Below are 14184 nucleotides of genomic sequence, written 5' to 3'. Positions count from 1 at the left end.
AACAATATAAGTTAGATTAGCTTATTGTTAATGTAGATATGGTGTAATACGGTCTCTTATACAGAGTCTAGGGTCTCTTATGCAAGTGGTCTCTGTTAGTAGGAAAGTGAAAAACTAACAAGTTTAATGAAGTACACGTATCTACGGCTGATGAGTTAGCAGCGTTCACCCAACGACGTTCACTTTCGTTTACAGCGATAATAGAATCTTACAATGGTCCATACCGACCTTTAACATTCATTTACACTTTTATGTATTATTTTAATGGGTGATAGTGGAACGGTGCAGTCGTCTGCGCTAACGGTTTACGACTGGTGAGGCACTAGTGGTGGATGATAAGATGAATTCATGTCCATCTTATCATCCACCACTAGTGCCACACCAGTCAGGTCAGTTAGCTCATCTTGACAAAGTCATCAGAAATTTACCATGGGAATTGCATGGAGGTCCACCCCACATGGTTACATTTTTTTTTAAATACATACATAATATTTATATTAGAAAACATCCTGACAAATACAGACAGTCATACTCAAGATTACAAATCTTTATATGATACAATGAATCAAACCTGCATTGATCAGAAGTAAAGTGGTGTACTAAACTGCAAGACCACTATGATCATCAAAAATAATGAAATAATGTGCACAATAAAGTATCAAATATATTGATTTCCCTTGCTATTTATGATGGAAAATGAGCCCAACCAGTCATGGTGCTGTAACAACAGCACTATACAGATAAAAAAATAAATAATAATATATTATAGTAATATGTGGGTACACTACAGGTGACTACATAGTGGGAAGACACTGTTCAGACATATACTTCTCTTGAACCATACTATGGTAGGAAAAAAAATGGTAATACAAAATCTTAATTTACATAAGCCACAAATATGTCCTACAAAAAGTCATCAATAATTTAATTTATTTTATTTGATTGATATAATCTACTAAAACTAAGCAAAACAATGGCTCAAAAATTAAATCCTCTCTCTCTCTCTCTCTTTCAGCATATATTAGTCCACTGCTGGACGTTGCCAATAATTAATGATGAATGTCATAATGAAATCCTATTCCTTGTTCACCATATAACTCTAATCTACTGCCCATCACCACTTTGGTGGTTATTGTTCCAGTAAATAATGCTAGTATATGAGTCCTGCTATAGCAAGTGGTATATTAAATTGTCTGTCAATAGATGTTATAAAAAAATATTTCAGAATTAGTCAAACATATTAGAGATATATTATAAAAGCTATAAGATAATATAACTAGTCCCAAATTAAAATGTGTATAAGTACGTAAAATATATATATAAATACATAAATACTAACTAACTCCAAAAACATTGTTTTGCCATTTTAATTAAAAACACTATTAAAAAAAAGATGTTCGTAAAAATTTAGGGTTGTATGTATCTTTTAATACCACATTATAAAAAACAATACAATTTGTACAAAAATAAAAAAAAAATTTAGGTTGGACAATCACTAATATTAATATCCCTATTAAAAATAGATAGTGGCCGCTTTTCAGATCTACTGAATATCTATATAAAATTTCATAAAAATAAGTCAAACTGTTTTAGAGAAGTAGAAGAAGTAGAAAAAACTATACAAGAATTATCTATGTACTATTTAACCTATAAGTCTTACGGCAAAGTAGTTGTATATATATGTTTAATGTTTATATTTATTAATGTTATTTTATTCTATTTTGTTATTTCTATTCTATTCTATTCTATATGTAATTGGTTTGTATTTATTAGTTGTAATTTTGTTTTAATTATTATCATTAATATTTTAAATAGTGCCCTCTCTCTCTCCCCCTTTTATATATATATTTTTGGTGCCACTGAAAACCAGCTGTATGTTCACCTAGGACATACATTAAAGCTGTGTGGAGCCATTTCAGTGCATTTTTGGATATAAAAAATGATTATTTTATGTTTATTTTTAATTATGGTAAATTAAGTTTAATTATATGTACATTTTATTTGCTCTTTTTTTTCATTTGTTGTTTATATTGTATTTTCTTTCTTTCAGTGGTAAGTAACATTGTGACACAAGTATTTTATATATAAGAAGTATGTACTTTATGAACCATAAACAACTATAATTATGACAATTATTAATATTCATTTATTTTGTTTTACATATTGGATCATAAGTTTGATTGCACAGAATTTACAACAAAAAGTTTTCTAAGTAAGGTGAAAACCATAAATATTTGGTTTTGCATAAATATTATTTTTTTATTTGATACTTATACTTATAAAGATGAATGATTTAATTTAATGATGTGGTGAGTAAATTAAATAAATTTTATTTTGTTTAATTTACCAATTTTAAATATTCTGTCACCTATTGAATCAAATAGTATCAGTGCCTCCTATGGCCAACTTTCTATATTATTATTTGTGTCTTATTGTAAATTGTATTATTTGAGTTATGTTGGCAATAAATCAATTATCTATCTTATCTATCTATCTATCAGTGTATAGAATACAGCTAATTTGATGACCTCAGTGGTCTAGCAGTTTAGCACACTGCTTTATTTCCGATAGTCTTTTTTTATTATAATTTAAAATATTAAATTTTAAGTCTCTATCTAACCAAATCCATTTGTTGTTGCCATAATAATAGATATGTTAAGTTACTTAAGATGAATAAATAAAAATTCGTAGAAACAGAATTATGCATTACCATTAAGTAAATAATATAAGGTTTATAACATTTGAATATTCACAATTTCTCTTATAGGTATTATAAATTCTAAATATACCATTAATATTCAATATAATTTTAATAATATTAATGAAAATACATAAGACTGTTTCCCATAAATAATAATCAATGGTTAATATTATTAGATACATACCTTATATAATACAGGCGACGCAAGTGTGTGCAGTAAACAAACACATTACTTTTGGTTTCATAGGTATCTTATTTATGCAGTCGATCGCGACGCAAACTTACACGGTAAACACTTTTTATTATAAATAATAGTACACCTACTAACGCAGATAATCCAAAAATATACCAATGATTGCAAACAATATGGAATAAATATACAACTTGCTGTAAATTACTGACTAGTATTTCACTATAAACTGAATTACTGATTAATTCATTACCACAACAAGAACTCATCACATATGTTTTTAACAAGAAATTAAGACTAACAATAAAATATATTGTAAATATATATTTTTCAATTAGCTATTTTAAAATGTGAAAATTCGGCATGTAAACATCTGACAAATTTGACACTTGACAAGTAATAATCAGGCAACATTTTGATTGACAATAGTTTGACACTGACAGCCACAGAGCACTCGGCAACTATTTTTTTTAGTCAGCTTTTTACAGCTTGTGTGATGACACAAGCTGTAAAAAGCTGTTCACTTATTTTCGTTTATCCTATCAATGTATAGTAAATAGCGACTGGCATACAAGCTCTACTGTTTTGACCTTCAATCCACCTAACGTCGCGTACTCTTTAGCTTGAATTCATCACATATTCAGAAACTTCCAACAAGCTGATGATATTCTCACCTCGAATTAGAGTAATATTAACTACAAAAACCTGACAATAATAACTCATTTCCAAACTGAACAATATGAGGGTTTTAGTACTCATACGGTTCATAAGTCATATAATATTTTGATTAAAATTCTAATCATGGCATTCTAAAGCTAATTATTATAAATACAAATAATACCATCACAAAAATAACGATTTTACACGTAAGTTGTACACATATTTCTTAGTACTATTTTATTTAAACGTGTAATACTTGTGTAGAAAAGGAAAAACTTCAATTTAACGTACTTCTCTTACCACGACCATCATTCATACGATTTTTTACAGATGACAAATGGATAAAAGAGTTAAAACTCGTTTGTTCATCTGTAATCATATACTTATATTGGCGTTATTTTCACATATCAGGTATAGCATTATTATATACTTTTTGCTAATAGTTAACGCACTTATTTGCGCTATAAGAACAAAAAATTGTTATTATGTAGATAGTGTGAAAAATATCATAGCAGTTCACAGGGTGGCGACAACGTCGCATATCGTGGCCGACTTATTGCCACGCTATATCTGTTTATCGGTAATAGTCTGTCAGTGAGTACAAGTTTTTTTTTTGCTTAACGATGTAAAAAAATAAAAATATTGTCGTGAAGCACATTCCAACAATTACAAATAAAATTAACTAAAACATTACCATAAATTTAACATATAAATTAAGTTACATTAAATATTTAAATTCCAAATGTAGGTCTACATTCGATAATATTTGTTGAAGTGAGAAGTCAAGTCAAGTCAAATAATAAAGTAAGTATTCCAAAGGAGTAAAGTTAATTAATTATCTAAAAAAATTATTTGTTTTTTTTTTGATCGGTTTTTTCATTTTGTTCTGTTTTATTTAATTTTTTATGCAAACGTTCCGGGATGTCACTTTGACAATGACGTTTTATTATTTACATTTTTAGTTTTTAATTTTCAATTTAGCCTTTACTTTTCCTATGGTACTGATTACTAATTTCAATGGAATTAAAATACATAAATTGTAATAATAAGTTTGCCAAATAATGTTAAGACGTCTTATTGCAACATTATTTTTCAAAGGTACGTTTTTGACAAACGGCCATTTCCCTTTATTTAGGCGGGAAAGTTTGGCGTACTCACATATTCCACAAGTACATTCTAATCATAACATTATACTGTGAGTTATCAATCTATTTACAGGTCAACGAAATTACTTTATAATGAATTCAGAAAACGCAAAACCTTTTACCGTATTCGTCGAAGGAAACATTGGAAGCGGTAAGACAACATTTTTGGAACACTTTCGACAATTTGAGGACATTACCCTGCTTACAGAACCTGTAGAGCAGTGGCGTAATCTACGAGGATGGAATCTTTTAGTAAGTAGTGAAAAAGTATATCGAAACATAATTATTATATTATTATAGATATGTTAGTGTTGTTTATGCTTGGTTATTTTTAGGACCTAATGTACAAAGATCCTGCGAAATGGGCAATGACCTTTCAATCTTACGTATCTTTGACTATGATGGATATGCATCTGAAACCTACACCGACCCCTGTGAAGTTAATGGAGCGATCCATATACAGTGCTAGGTACTGTTTCGTTGAGAACATGATGAGGAGTGGAGTTCTTCACAACGCAGAATTCGCCGTTCTAGACGAGTGGTTCCGGTTTCTTCATCAACATATGTCCATAAGTGCTGATCTGATAGGTAAGTTTATTCTCATACCTATATAATAATAATAATAATCTTTATTTTACTGGCCAGAAGGAATCTTACAATGTAAATAAATTATATTTAAACTTATACATATAACCTTTACTACAAAATGATGGTGAAAGACTTATCAAGTAGCATTCTGTAGGTAAATATATACAGACTTAATTATAGAGCTTAATTACGGAGCATCCATAATAAGTACAGTCACAATATTTACACAAGTTTCATTTTAAGAATGTAAAGTATGTAAATGATGGTTACTGGTACCAATCTTTAATATTGTCATAATACAGGAAGTTAAAATATTATGACAATATTAAAGACTGATTTAGAATTTAGAAAATTAAACCAAATTCAATCAGTAATTTCATTATATTGTTCTGTATAATATAGTGTCAATAAATGTGAAAAATTACAGGGTATGGATACATGTGTGTCACACAATGATATAATGTATGTGGTGCTGGTTTTGTATAGGATATGTATATGTGATGGCTACCACTTACCATCTATGTGCCATTTCAATAATCTAAAAAAAAATAACTTGTCATCTCACATCTGGGTACCACTCTCTTGTAATAGAAGTATTTAGTCTGTTATAAGAATGGTGACCCTGCTATAAACATCCAGTGTTACTTCAGTTTTACATAATATATATCTCATATTGTGCAATAGCATAGTAATTATAAAACTCCAAATGAAAATAAAAGTGTATGTTAACTCGCTGTACCGTAATTCGAAGCCTGTAAATGAGAGTAGCGATGCTATTTTTCGGTACTAAGGCGGATGTTACGTCACTTTTTGCCGGAAGTACACCTGCATTTTGTTAGTTCAACTTTCCTCCACCAGGTGGTGTTAGTTTACTTGTGTTGTGCAGAGTCCCAATTTAGGTCATTGGCGGTTTATTTTTCGTGCTGAGCGGACCGTTCTTATGTACGCTGAGGCCCCGTAAGAATAAAAATTGTTGCATCACTGTATTTTTTAAAATTATTTTTTAAAGATAACGGTGCTACCGTTCGATGTTACTTACCTTCAATATATATTTTAATAACAATAATTCATTCATTAATTTAAAGTTTATTGCAAGGGTTTTTATTTTCAACAATTATTTTTTTTTTCAAAACTAGATTATATTTTAGTATGAGTGATACAAGTAGTGATAGTAGTTCTTCAAATTCGTCCGGAAGTATCCAGAATGTACCTGCAACAGAACCTGCCGAAAATGGTGAAGGTTCTCAACGGAAACGACATGGCACTCCGCAGAAGAAGAAAGACAACAAACGACGTAGAAAATCAAAGGAGCTGCGCAGGCTCAGTAACGAGGTTAGTTATTTAAAACAATACTTGTCTCATAACCAATTTAATTCGGCCCCACATATTGCACCATTTGGTAACTATACGACACAACCTCTGTACGAAGATGATAGCATTAGCTTAAATCACAGTGGTGAATTGTTTTCCGAAGGCGAAAATGTTTCAACCTTGGATAACTCTGTCAGTCTATCAACAACAAACTTCAACTTACCAATTAATACTGTTTTGAAAGAACCCACCATTACCAAGTCAACGGACGAACACATCAATTTATTGAATTCGTTGCAACATTTTAACAGTTCTCAATGGTGTGACGTGAGGTTTTCTGAAGTACAAAAGAATTATACATCGTCCCCAGGCTTCATTGATCTGGAATGTAATGACGAAATAAAATCTTACGATAAATATCCTAATCTATGTACAATAGAAAAAAGTTTCGCCGCTATTACCCAAGCGTTACTTAAACAGAGAGAGGCCGCGCAGGCCGGTTTTGAGTCTTTACTCTCATGGGCATCTAGTTCTAATGACCTATCACCATCAACGATTAGACAGAAATTAAACGAAATATTTAGTGAGGGTACTTTTAACAAAATATCTAGTGACCTTCTCCAATTATCTTGTGGTCATCGAGCAGATATAATTGAGCAAAGGCGAGATAGTATACTACGATCCGTGAAAGATAAGTATGTACGTGCTAAATTACGAAAGATCCCTCCAACACATGAGTTCCTTTTTAATAAAGAATCTTTTTCATCTTATATTGAAAAATCTGGTGGTGTCGGTAAAATTTTTGGCCAGTTCGTAATTCAAACCAGAGAGCCAACTGGTCCACTACGCAAGCAGGACCATCAAATATGAAAGCGCCCGCGCAGGGCCTTCAAGATTTGACATTCAAAGGACATCCTAACAGAACATTCAATAATAGTTTTAATTCTTTCATGCCACACATGCATTCCTCTGCTTACGTACCCTATCATATACCTACATTTCCTACGCAGGGAAGTAGCTTTATACAAAACTATAATGACAGAAAACGGTTCGCGCAGAACCATGATAAAACAAACAGACCTGACTCACACAAAAGATACAGATCCCGACCGGACGAAGTATCTTATAAGGGCCAGTCAAAGAACTCGCGGCCAAGTCCTGGTAATTTTCGTTCGAAACGAAAATTCTGACTCTGTGAGTTTTGTGGGAGGTTGTTTAAAAAAATTATGCTCATGTATGGTTAAAAATGGGTGCCCCAGAACCAATTTTAAAAATTATTCAAGGATACAGAATTCCATTTGGACAAAAACCTCCACTTTACATGCCCAATTTCAAGAATCACAAAATTCATACTCGTTTCTCTCTCCATATGAAGCAAGCCATCCAGAACATGATCGATTCGGGTATATTAGAGAGCGCGCAGCTCTCTCCGAGTTTCATCTCCAATATGTTCCTAACTCCAAAGACAGACGGATCCATGCGTCCTATATTCAACCTCAGAAACTTAAACGAATACTTAATAATAACGAAATTTCGATTGATAAATACGCAAAAAGTTCCCTAATTTTTACAACCCTTCGACTGGATGGTCAAAATAGACCTATCCAATGCTTATTTTCACGTACCAATTCTAGAATCGCACAGAAGATTTCTGAGATTGATTTTCAATCAAAAACTATTACAAATGACCTGCCTCCCATTCGGATTAGCAACGGCACCAAAGACGTTTGCCATTCTTACAAATTGGGTTGCGCAAACCCTGAGAGATCGAGGCATACGCATAGTTACATACCTAGACGACTTCTTGCTAGTAAACCAGAACAAACACCAACTTTCAATCCAGGTCCGAGACACTGTTTCACTTTTGAAACGGCTGGGATGGCAAATAAATTACGAGAAGTCGATTCTAACCCCCCAATCTCGTTTGGAGTTTTTGGGGATATGCTGGGACCCTTGGTCAGATCTGAAGTCATTGCCTCTGCTGAAATGTCAGTCCCTCGTAACAAAGATAAATCCTATATTGAGGAAAAGAACTGTGAAGTTGAAAGAATTGCAAAGTCTGATTGGTCTTATAAATTTTGCCAGTTTCGTAATACCTCGAGGAAGATTAAATCATCGCAAACTTCTCCATTTTTGCAAAATAATCTCCCAATCAAATTCTTCCCGCCGCTGGGTAGTCCCCGAAGGTGTCCTGAAGGAGATACTATGGTGGATGAGAAATCACAAACAGTCATCTCTCCTTCATATACCACCTGCCAGCCATTTTTTAACAACAGACGCATCCGAGGTAGGGGGGGGAGCTCGCCTGGACAATATAGAGATTGCAGGTCGTTGGTCCTCTCAAGATATGAATTTACACTCCAATCTAAAAGAAATGTTAGCTGTATTTTACGTCCTAAAAGAGCAGCATCGGTTCCTGTCGAAATCTTCACTAATGCTGCAGAGCGACAACAAGACGGTTATTTCCTATTTAAAGAAAGAGGGAGGCTCGAAATCTATAAGGCTCCTGAACACCACAAGAAAAATCTGCAATCTCTTAGACAGACATCAAATCCATCTTATTGCTCATCACATACCAGGCATATTCAACAGCGAGGCCGATCGCCTATCTCGTTGTCAAATGACTCCCGAGTGGCACCTGCTACCGAAGGCCACTGCCAGGATCTTCAACAAATGGGGAGAACCCGTAATCGATCTTATGGCATCGAAAACGGCTCACGTGGTACCACGATATGCCAGCTTAGATCCAACAGATCAAAAAGCATGTCTTTGCGATGCCTTCAGCCAGGAATGGAACTTTACACTATGGATATTTCCACCACCCTTCTTAATACCCAGAGTACTGTCACACCTAAATACAGCGAAAGGAATTTATCTAATCGTAGCCCCGGTATGGGACAAGGTATTTTGGAGACCGGACATCAAGAACCGGGCATTATGCCCCCCATTTACACTATATCACCTAGATCAGGTTCTAGTGGACACGGCGACCGGCCTGCCACCACCAAGAGCCCTCGAGATGACTCTCGAGGTCTGGAGATGTGGGGGTGGACGCCGTGCCTAAAGGACTGGTCGTCGGATCAGATGGAGTTACTCAAGTCAGGTTGGCGAAACTCTTCTGCTAAAACCTATCAGAATGCATGGCGTAGATGGCTACATTGGTGTAAAGATAACCAAATTGCGTCCCCATGCGACCCTACAGGCTCACAACTAGCGAGATTCTTAGCGGACCTATTTCAAATATATAAACTTTCTTATAATACAATTTTGGTACATAAATCTGCTATTTCTACACTTTGCAATCCAAATGTCACCGACAGGCTAAGCTCTCATATACTTGTAAAGAAAATCTTAAAGTCCATATCCCTTCGAAAACCTAAAAATATAGTAAAACCACCTATCTGGGATACTGATGTATTATCTAACTGGCTCCAAAATAATGGCAGTGATATTAACAATTTATACCAGTGTTCAAAGCGAGCAGCCACTTTGTTACTACTTTGTTCAGGAAGGCGTGTACATGATCTGACATTACTAGCTATTGATAATAACCACTGTATTATTTCTGATAATTACATAATATTTTGGCCTATGTTTGGTTCTAAAACTGATAATTGTGACACCAGGCAGTCAGGGTGGCGTTTACTTTCTAACAAAGATAATAATTTGATTGATCCCACGTTTTGGATAAAGAGAGTAATTGAATTGTCGTCCACTAGGCGTAAGATCTGTAAAACTAATAGTTTATTCATTACAGCTTGTGGTTCACCCAAACTTGCATCACGTACAGTAATAGCTGGTTGGGTGAGGAAGTTACTTGAAGAAGCAGGAGTTAAGGCCAGTCCCGGTAGCATTCGATCTGCAGTTGCCTCTAAGAACTGGGTACTCAATTACCCAATCGACGAAATACTTGCAAAGGGAAATTGGCGATGTCTTAATACATTTACACAATATTATTGCCGGGAAATCAAACCCGTGCAATCTAATCCTCTACCTGATATGTTCTCACCCATACAGTAGTGACATACTCTCCTCGTTTCATTATGAGTGTTATATTATCGATTCTCGCTTCACTTTTATTAATATATTAACTGTATTGTGTTTTTGTCTTGATGATTGACACATATATATATTGTTTCTACTTAATATAACTAATTAATGGCAAATTAATGGATTTCATAATATCCCTGATTATCAGAATGGTATTATATGATATATAATTTTTTTTTAATAAATATTGAATAATTACAACATTTGGATTTTAGTTAAACCTGTTTTCCTCACATAATACTTGATACGAAATTCCATGCTTCATTGCCACAAATACTATAGTATATATTTTTATTTTACATCACATTGGCGTTAAATCATCCTCCACCAGGCGACACCAAACACGTCTCATTTACAGGCTTCGAATTACGGTACAGCGAGTTAATAACAGCGTTTTACCTTACAATAAAACGCTTATTAACTGCTTACCTAATTCGAAGCCTACTTCTAACTCTGCCTGGTGTAAATTCGAACGCAATGACCTAAATTGGGACTCTGCACAACACAAGTAAACTAACACCACCTGGTGGAGGAAAGTTGAACTAACAAAATGCAGGTGTACTTCCGGCAAAAAGTGACGTAACATCCGCCTCAGTACCGAAAAATAGCATCGCTACTCTCATTTACAGGCTTCGAATTAGGTAAGCAGTTAATAAGCGTTTTATTGTAAGGTAAAACGCTGTTATTAACTTTAAAATTGAATTTTTGTAGTAAAGTTAAAAGCATCTAAAATAAAAATAAGACCTGTTAAGATATACAAATATAATGAGACAAGAATTGTAGGATATTCTTAGGTGTATTGGTTTTATCTCCTCAGTATTGAGTGAATGCTTTCCAAAGATATTTTGTTTATGCATGAGTGAATTACAACCACATAGGATGTGTAATGGCTGTCAGTTTAGTACTAACCTTTATTACTAACCATGTTATATAACTAAATATTGGTATGTAATATACATTATGAATAGAGTATAGCTGAATAGTATGATTTTTCTATAAGTATTTATTAGAGAATCAGGTCATGACAAGTTATGTTTGTATAGTGCTAGATAAGACTCAGTTCACTGACTTTTAACTCAAACAGATGATTGAAATGATATGGAATTTTTTATCTGTTTATAAAATTTCTTTCTTTCTTTGTTCTTTCTGAATTTGGTAATATTAAGTTGTTTAAACAAAATATTTTTCTATCTCCAGTATACTTAAAGACAACACCATCGGTTGTTCATGAAAGGATAAGGAAGAGAGCTAGATCTGAAGAGCAGTGTGTGCCACTGAAGTATTTGGAAGATCTCCATCAGTTACATGAAGATTGGCTTGTGCACAGGACTTTTGCAGAGTGTCCTGCACCGGTAAGAATATTGTTATTCTACAATATTGACAGAAAAATACATCTTATGTAATAAAAATAGTAATAATTTTGCCTATTGCTATTATTAAGTAGCAGAGAAAAACTTCTCAGTTCGGCAGACAGAAACTCCTAGCATTCCCGGGACTTGTGGCCCAGGCGTAAGTTTAAGGGGAGTAATAGCAAATACTTTGTTTTTATGTATATCAACACTCACACTCACTGCTTGTGTTTCTCTCCCTGCCCAGACAAGGCTGGTAGGAGCCTGTTAGTGCTGCTAAAGCAACATCTAAAGAACTTACTGCAGTTCTAGACCAGCCAATATCTAGAAGAATCTATTTATCTATGAGGAACAGAGGGACAATCTATTTAGAAGATTGTCCCTCTCTTCCTCCCACTTCAACCATGTATAAATTAGCCACATAGGCATTTACCGTTAATTTCTTTATTGAAAATAATATGTTATTTTTCTCATTATAGGTCCTGGTTATTGATGCAGATTTAGATTTGTCACAAATAACTGATGAATACAAGAAAACTGAACACCAAATATTGAGAAAAGCAGTTGATGTTGTGATGCAGTCACCTAACAAACTTAGCCCGAAGAAACCTATTGTTGGTTCCCCTATTAAACTAATACCTCAAATGAGACTGTAGCATTTATATTATTGACTAACCTTTCAAACAAGGTCATTAATGGACAAATAAACTATATAAATAAATAACTACCTTTTGATGTTTAAGTAAATGTAAATTTAAAATAATATATTAATATACATACATTCATAATGTACAAAATTCATACTTTTTATATAATATTAAATACTATATATTATGATGATAAAATTCAGCAAATAAAATTCCCAAGATATGGTAATTTTAAATGTTGATAAAACTATACTGATAAGATTTTTTTTATGACTGAAATACTCAACTATTTCTACTTAATGTGTTACTTTAGAAAACAACAAAATGTTATAAGTACATAATTTAATTCAGAAATAAACATTTATTGGATCCTTTTATTTAAAATGGTTAATTTTGTTTTGACTTTTCTGTATTTATTGTTTATAATTTTCACATAATCAGTGTAGGATATATTAAAATGCTTATTTTTTAATGTAATTCGTAATTAGGAGTCTTAATTATATGTTTAAACTTAAGTTTTCAGGAAAAACTTCTCATTTAGACTATTTATTATTTAAAAAAAAACTTTTAGTTTGCCTTAGATCAGCAGATCTAAACATCATTGTACTTGTTTGACCAAATTCTTAGATGAATTTGCTTACATTCTTATTTATTATTAAGGTACCAAATACATTAAAGATACAGTGTTATTTTAAAATATAATATAAATATTAGCAATTTATTATACCTATGAAATTGTTAACTAGACTACTGTGTCTGTATCCCACTGTTGTGTAATGTAAATTATTTGTAACTTAATATTTAAATTCTTGTTATGTGCAACTTGTGTCTTTATTGGCTATAATATCTAGAATTCGGTCATGAGGCTTATAATAGTACATGATGTAAACAATTATTTAAATTATTAACCGGGTCTTAACACGAATAATTTTATGGCAAATAAACCGACCCGGTTAATAATTTAAATAATGATGTAAACAACTACTGAAAGTGAAGTGCATTTAAAAAATTGTGTAAGTTACTAACATAAATAGCATTTCGGTTAAGTTAAATTTGTAAAACTATTTTAATATATAAATTAGATCTAATTTTGTTTAGTGGTCTTTTTTTCCTGTTATATATTAGTGCTTGAGAATAATAGCGTCCTATCCTGGCTGATTACTACCCAACACGGGTTGGGATCGTGAGATAGAATCTACTTAATTATAATAAAAACTCAATTTACATTTCTGACTCAGTTTCACATAATAGATATCAAGTCCAATCAATACGACAGCGTGTTCCGCTTCCATGTTGTATTCAAAACGCTATGCTTAATCTACTCAAATTATCGATGGACATGACACTTGTGTTATCATACATACTTATCATTTCATCATCATCCATACAAAAAAAGTCCACATTTCTATCAAACAGTTAATGTTAGGGATATATTACATTATGAAATTTATTATCACATGCGAATTTAGATATATATCAACGAAAATTGATCTCTCTGCATTACTTATACTTAGCTATATAAGAATCTGTAAAACTCCATAAT

At 32.7% G+C, this 14184-nt stretch overlaps 1 protein-coding gene across 1 annotated transcript; it reads left to right on the top strand.

Moving 5' to 3' along the window:
- The first annotated feature begins 4473 nt into the window (after nucleotides 1-4473).
- Nucleotides 4474-13097, top strand: LOC131851842 (deoxynucleoside kinase-like). Its single transcript, XM_059202406.1, has 5 exons — nucleotides 4474-4649; nucleotides 4770-4948; nucleotides 5032-5284; nucleotides 11843-11997; nucleotides 12474-13097. Exons 1-5 carry the CDS (start codon nucleotides 4613-4615, stop codon nucleotides 12648-12650), a joined length of 801 nt encoding a protein of 266 aa, XP_059058389.1. The 5' UTR covers nucleotides 4474-4612; the 3' UTR covers nucleotides 12651-13097.
- Nucleotides 13098-14184: the final 1087 nt, after the last annotated feature.

This window comes from Achroia grisella, unplaced genomic scaffold (genome assembly GCF_030625045.1).
Source record: "Achroia grisella isolate CSIRO2021 unplaced genomic scaffold, CSIRO_AGI_Agris_v1 utg808, whole genome shotgun sequence".
NCBI lineage: Eukaryota > Metazoa > Arthropoda > Insecta > Lepidoptera > Pyralidae > Achroia > Achroia grisella.
The sequence above is the reverse complement of the archived record's forward strand: the minus strand, read 5'-3'. Positions and strand labels throughout refer to the sequence as shown.

Bases quoted from the DNA above. Each gene is read 5' to 3' on its own strand.
- LOC131851842 (XM_059202406.1), top strand. From the start codon at position 4,613: ATGTTAAGACGTCTTATTGCAACATTATTTTTCAAAG. The intron at 4,650-4,769 runs GTACGTTTTTGA...ATCTATTTACAG, and splicing joins TGCAACATTATTTTTCAAAG to GTCAACGAAATTACTTTATA. The intron at 5,285-11,842 runs GTAAGTTTATTC...TTCTATCTCCAG, and splicing joins CATAAGTGCTGATCTGATAG to TATACTTAAAGACAACACCA.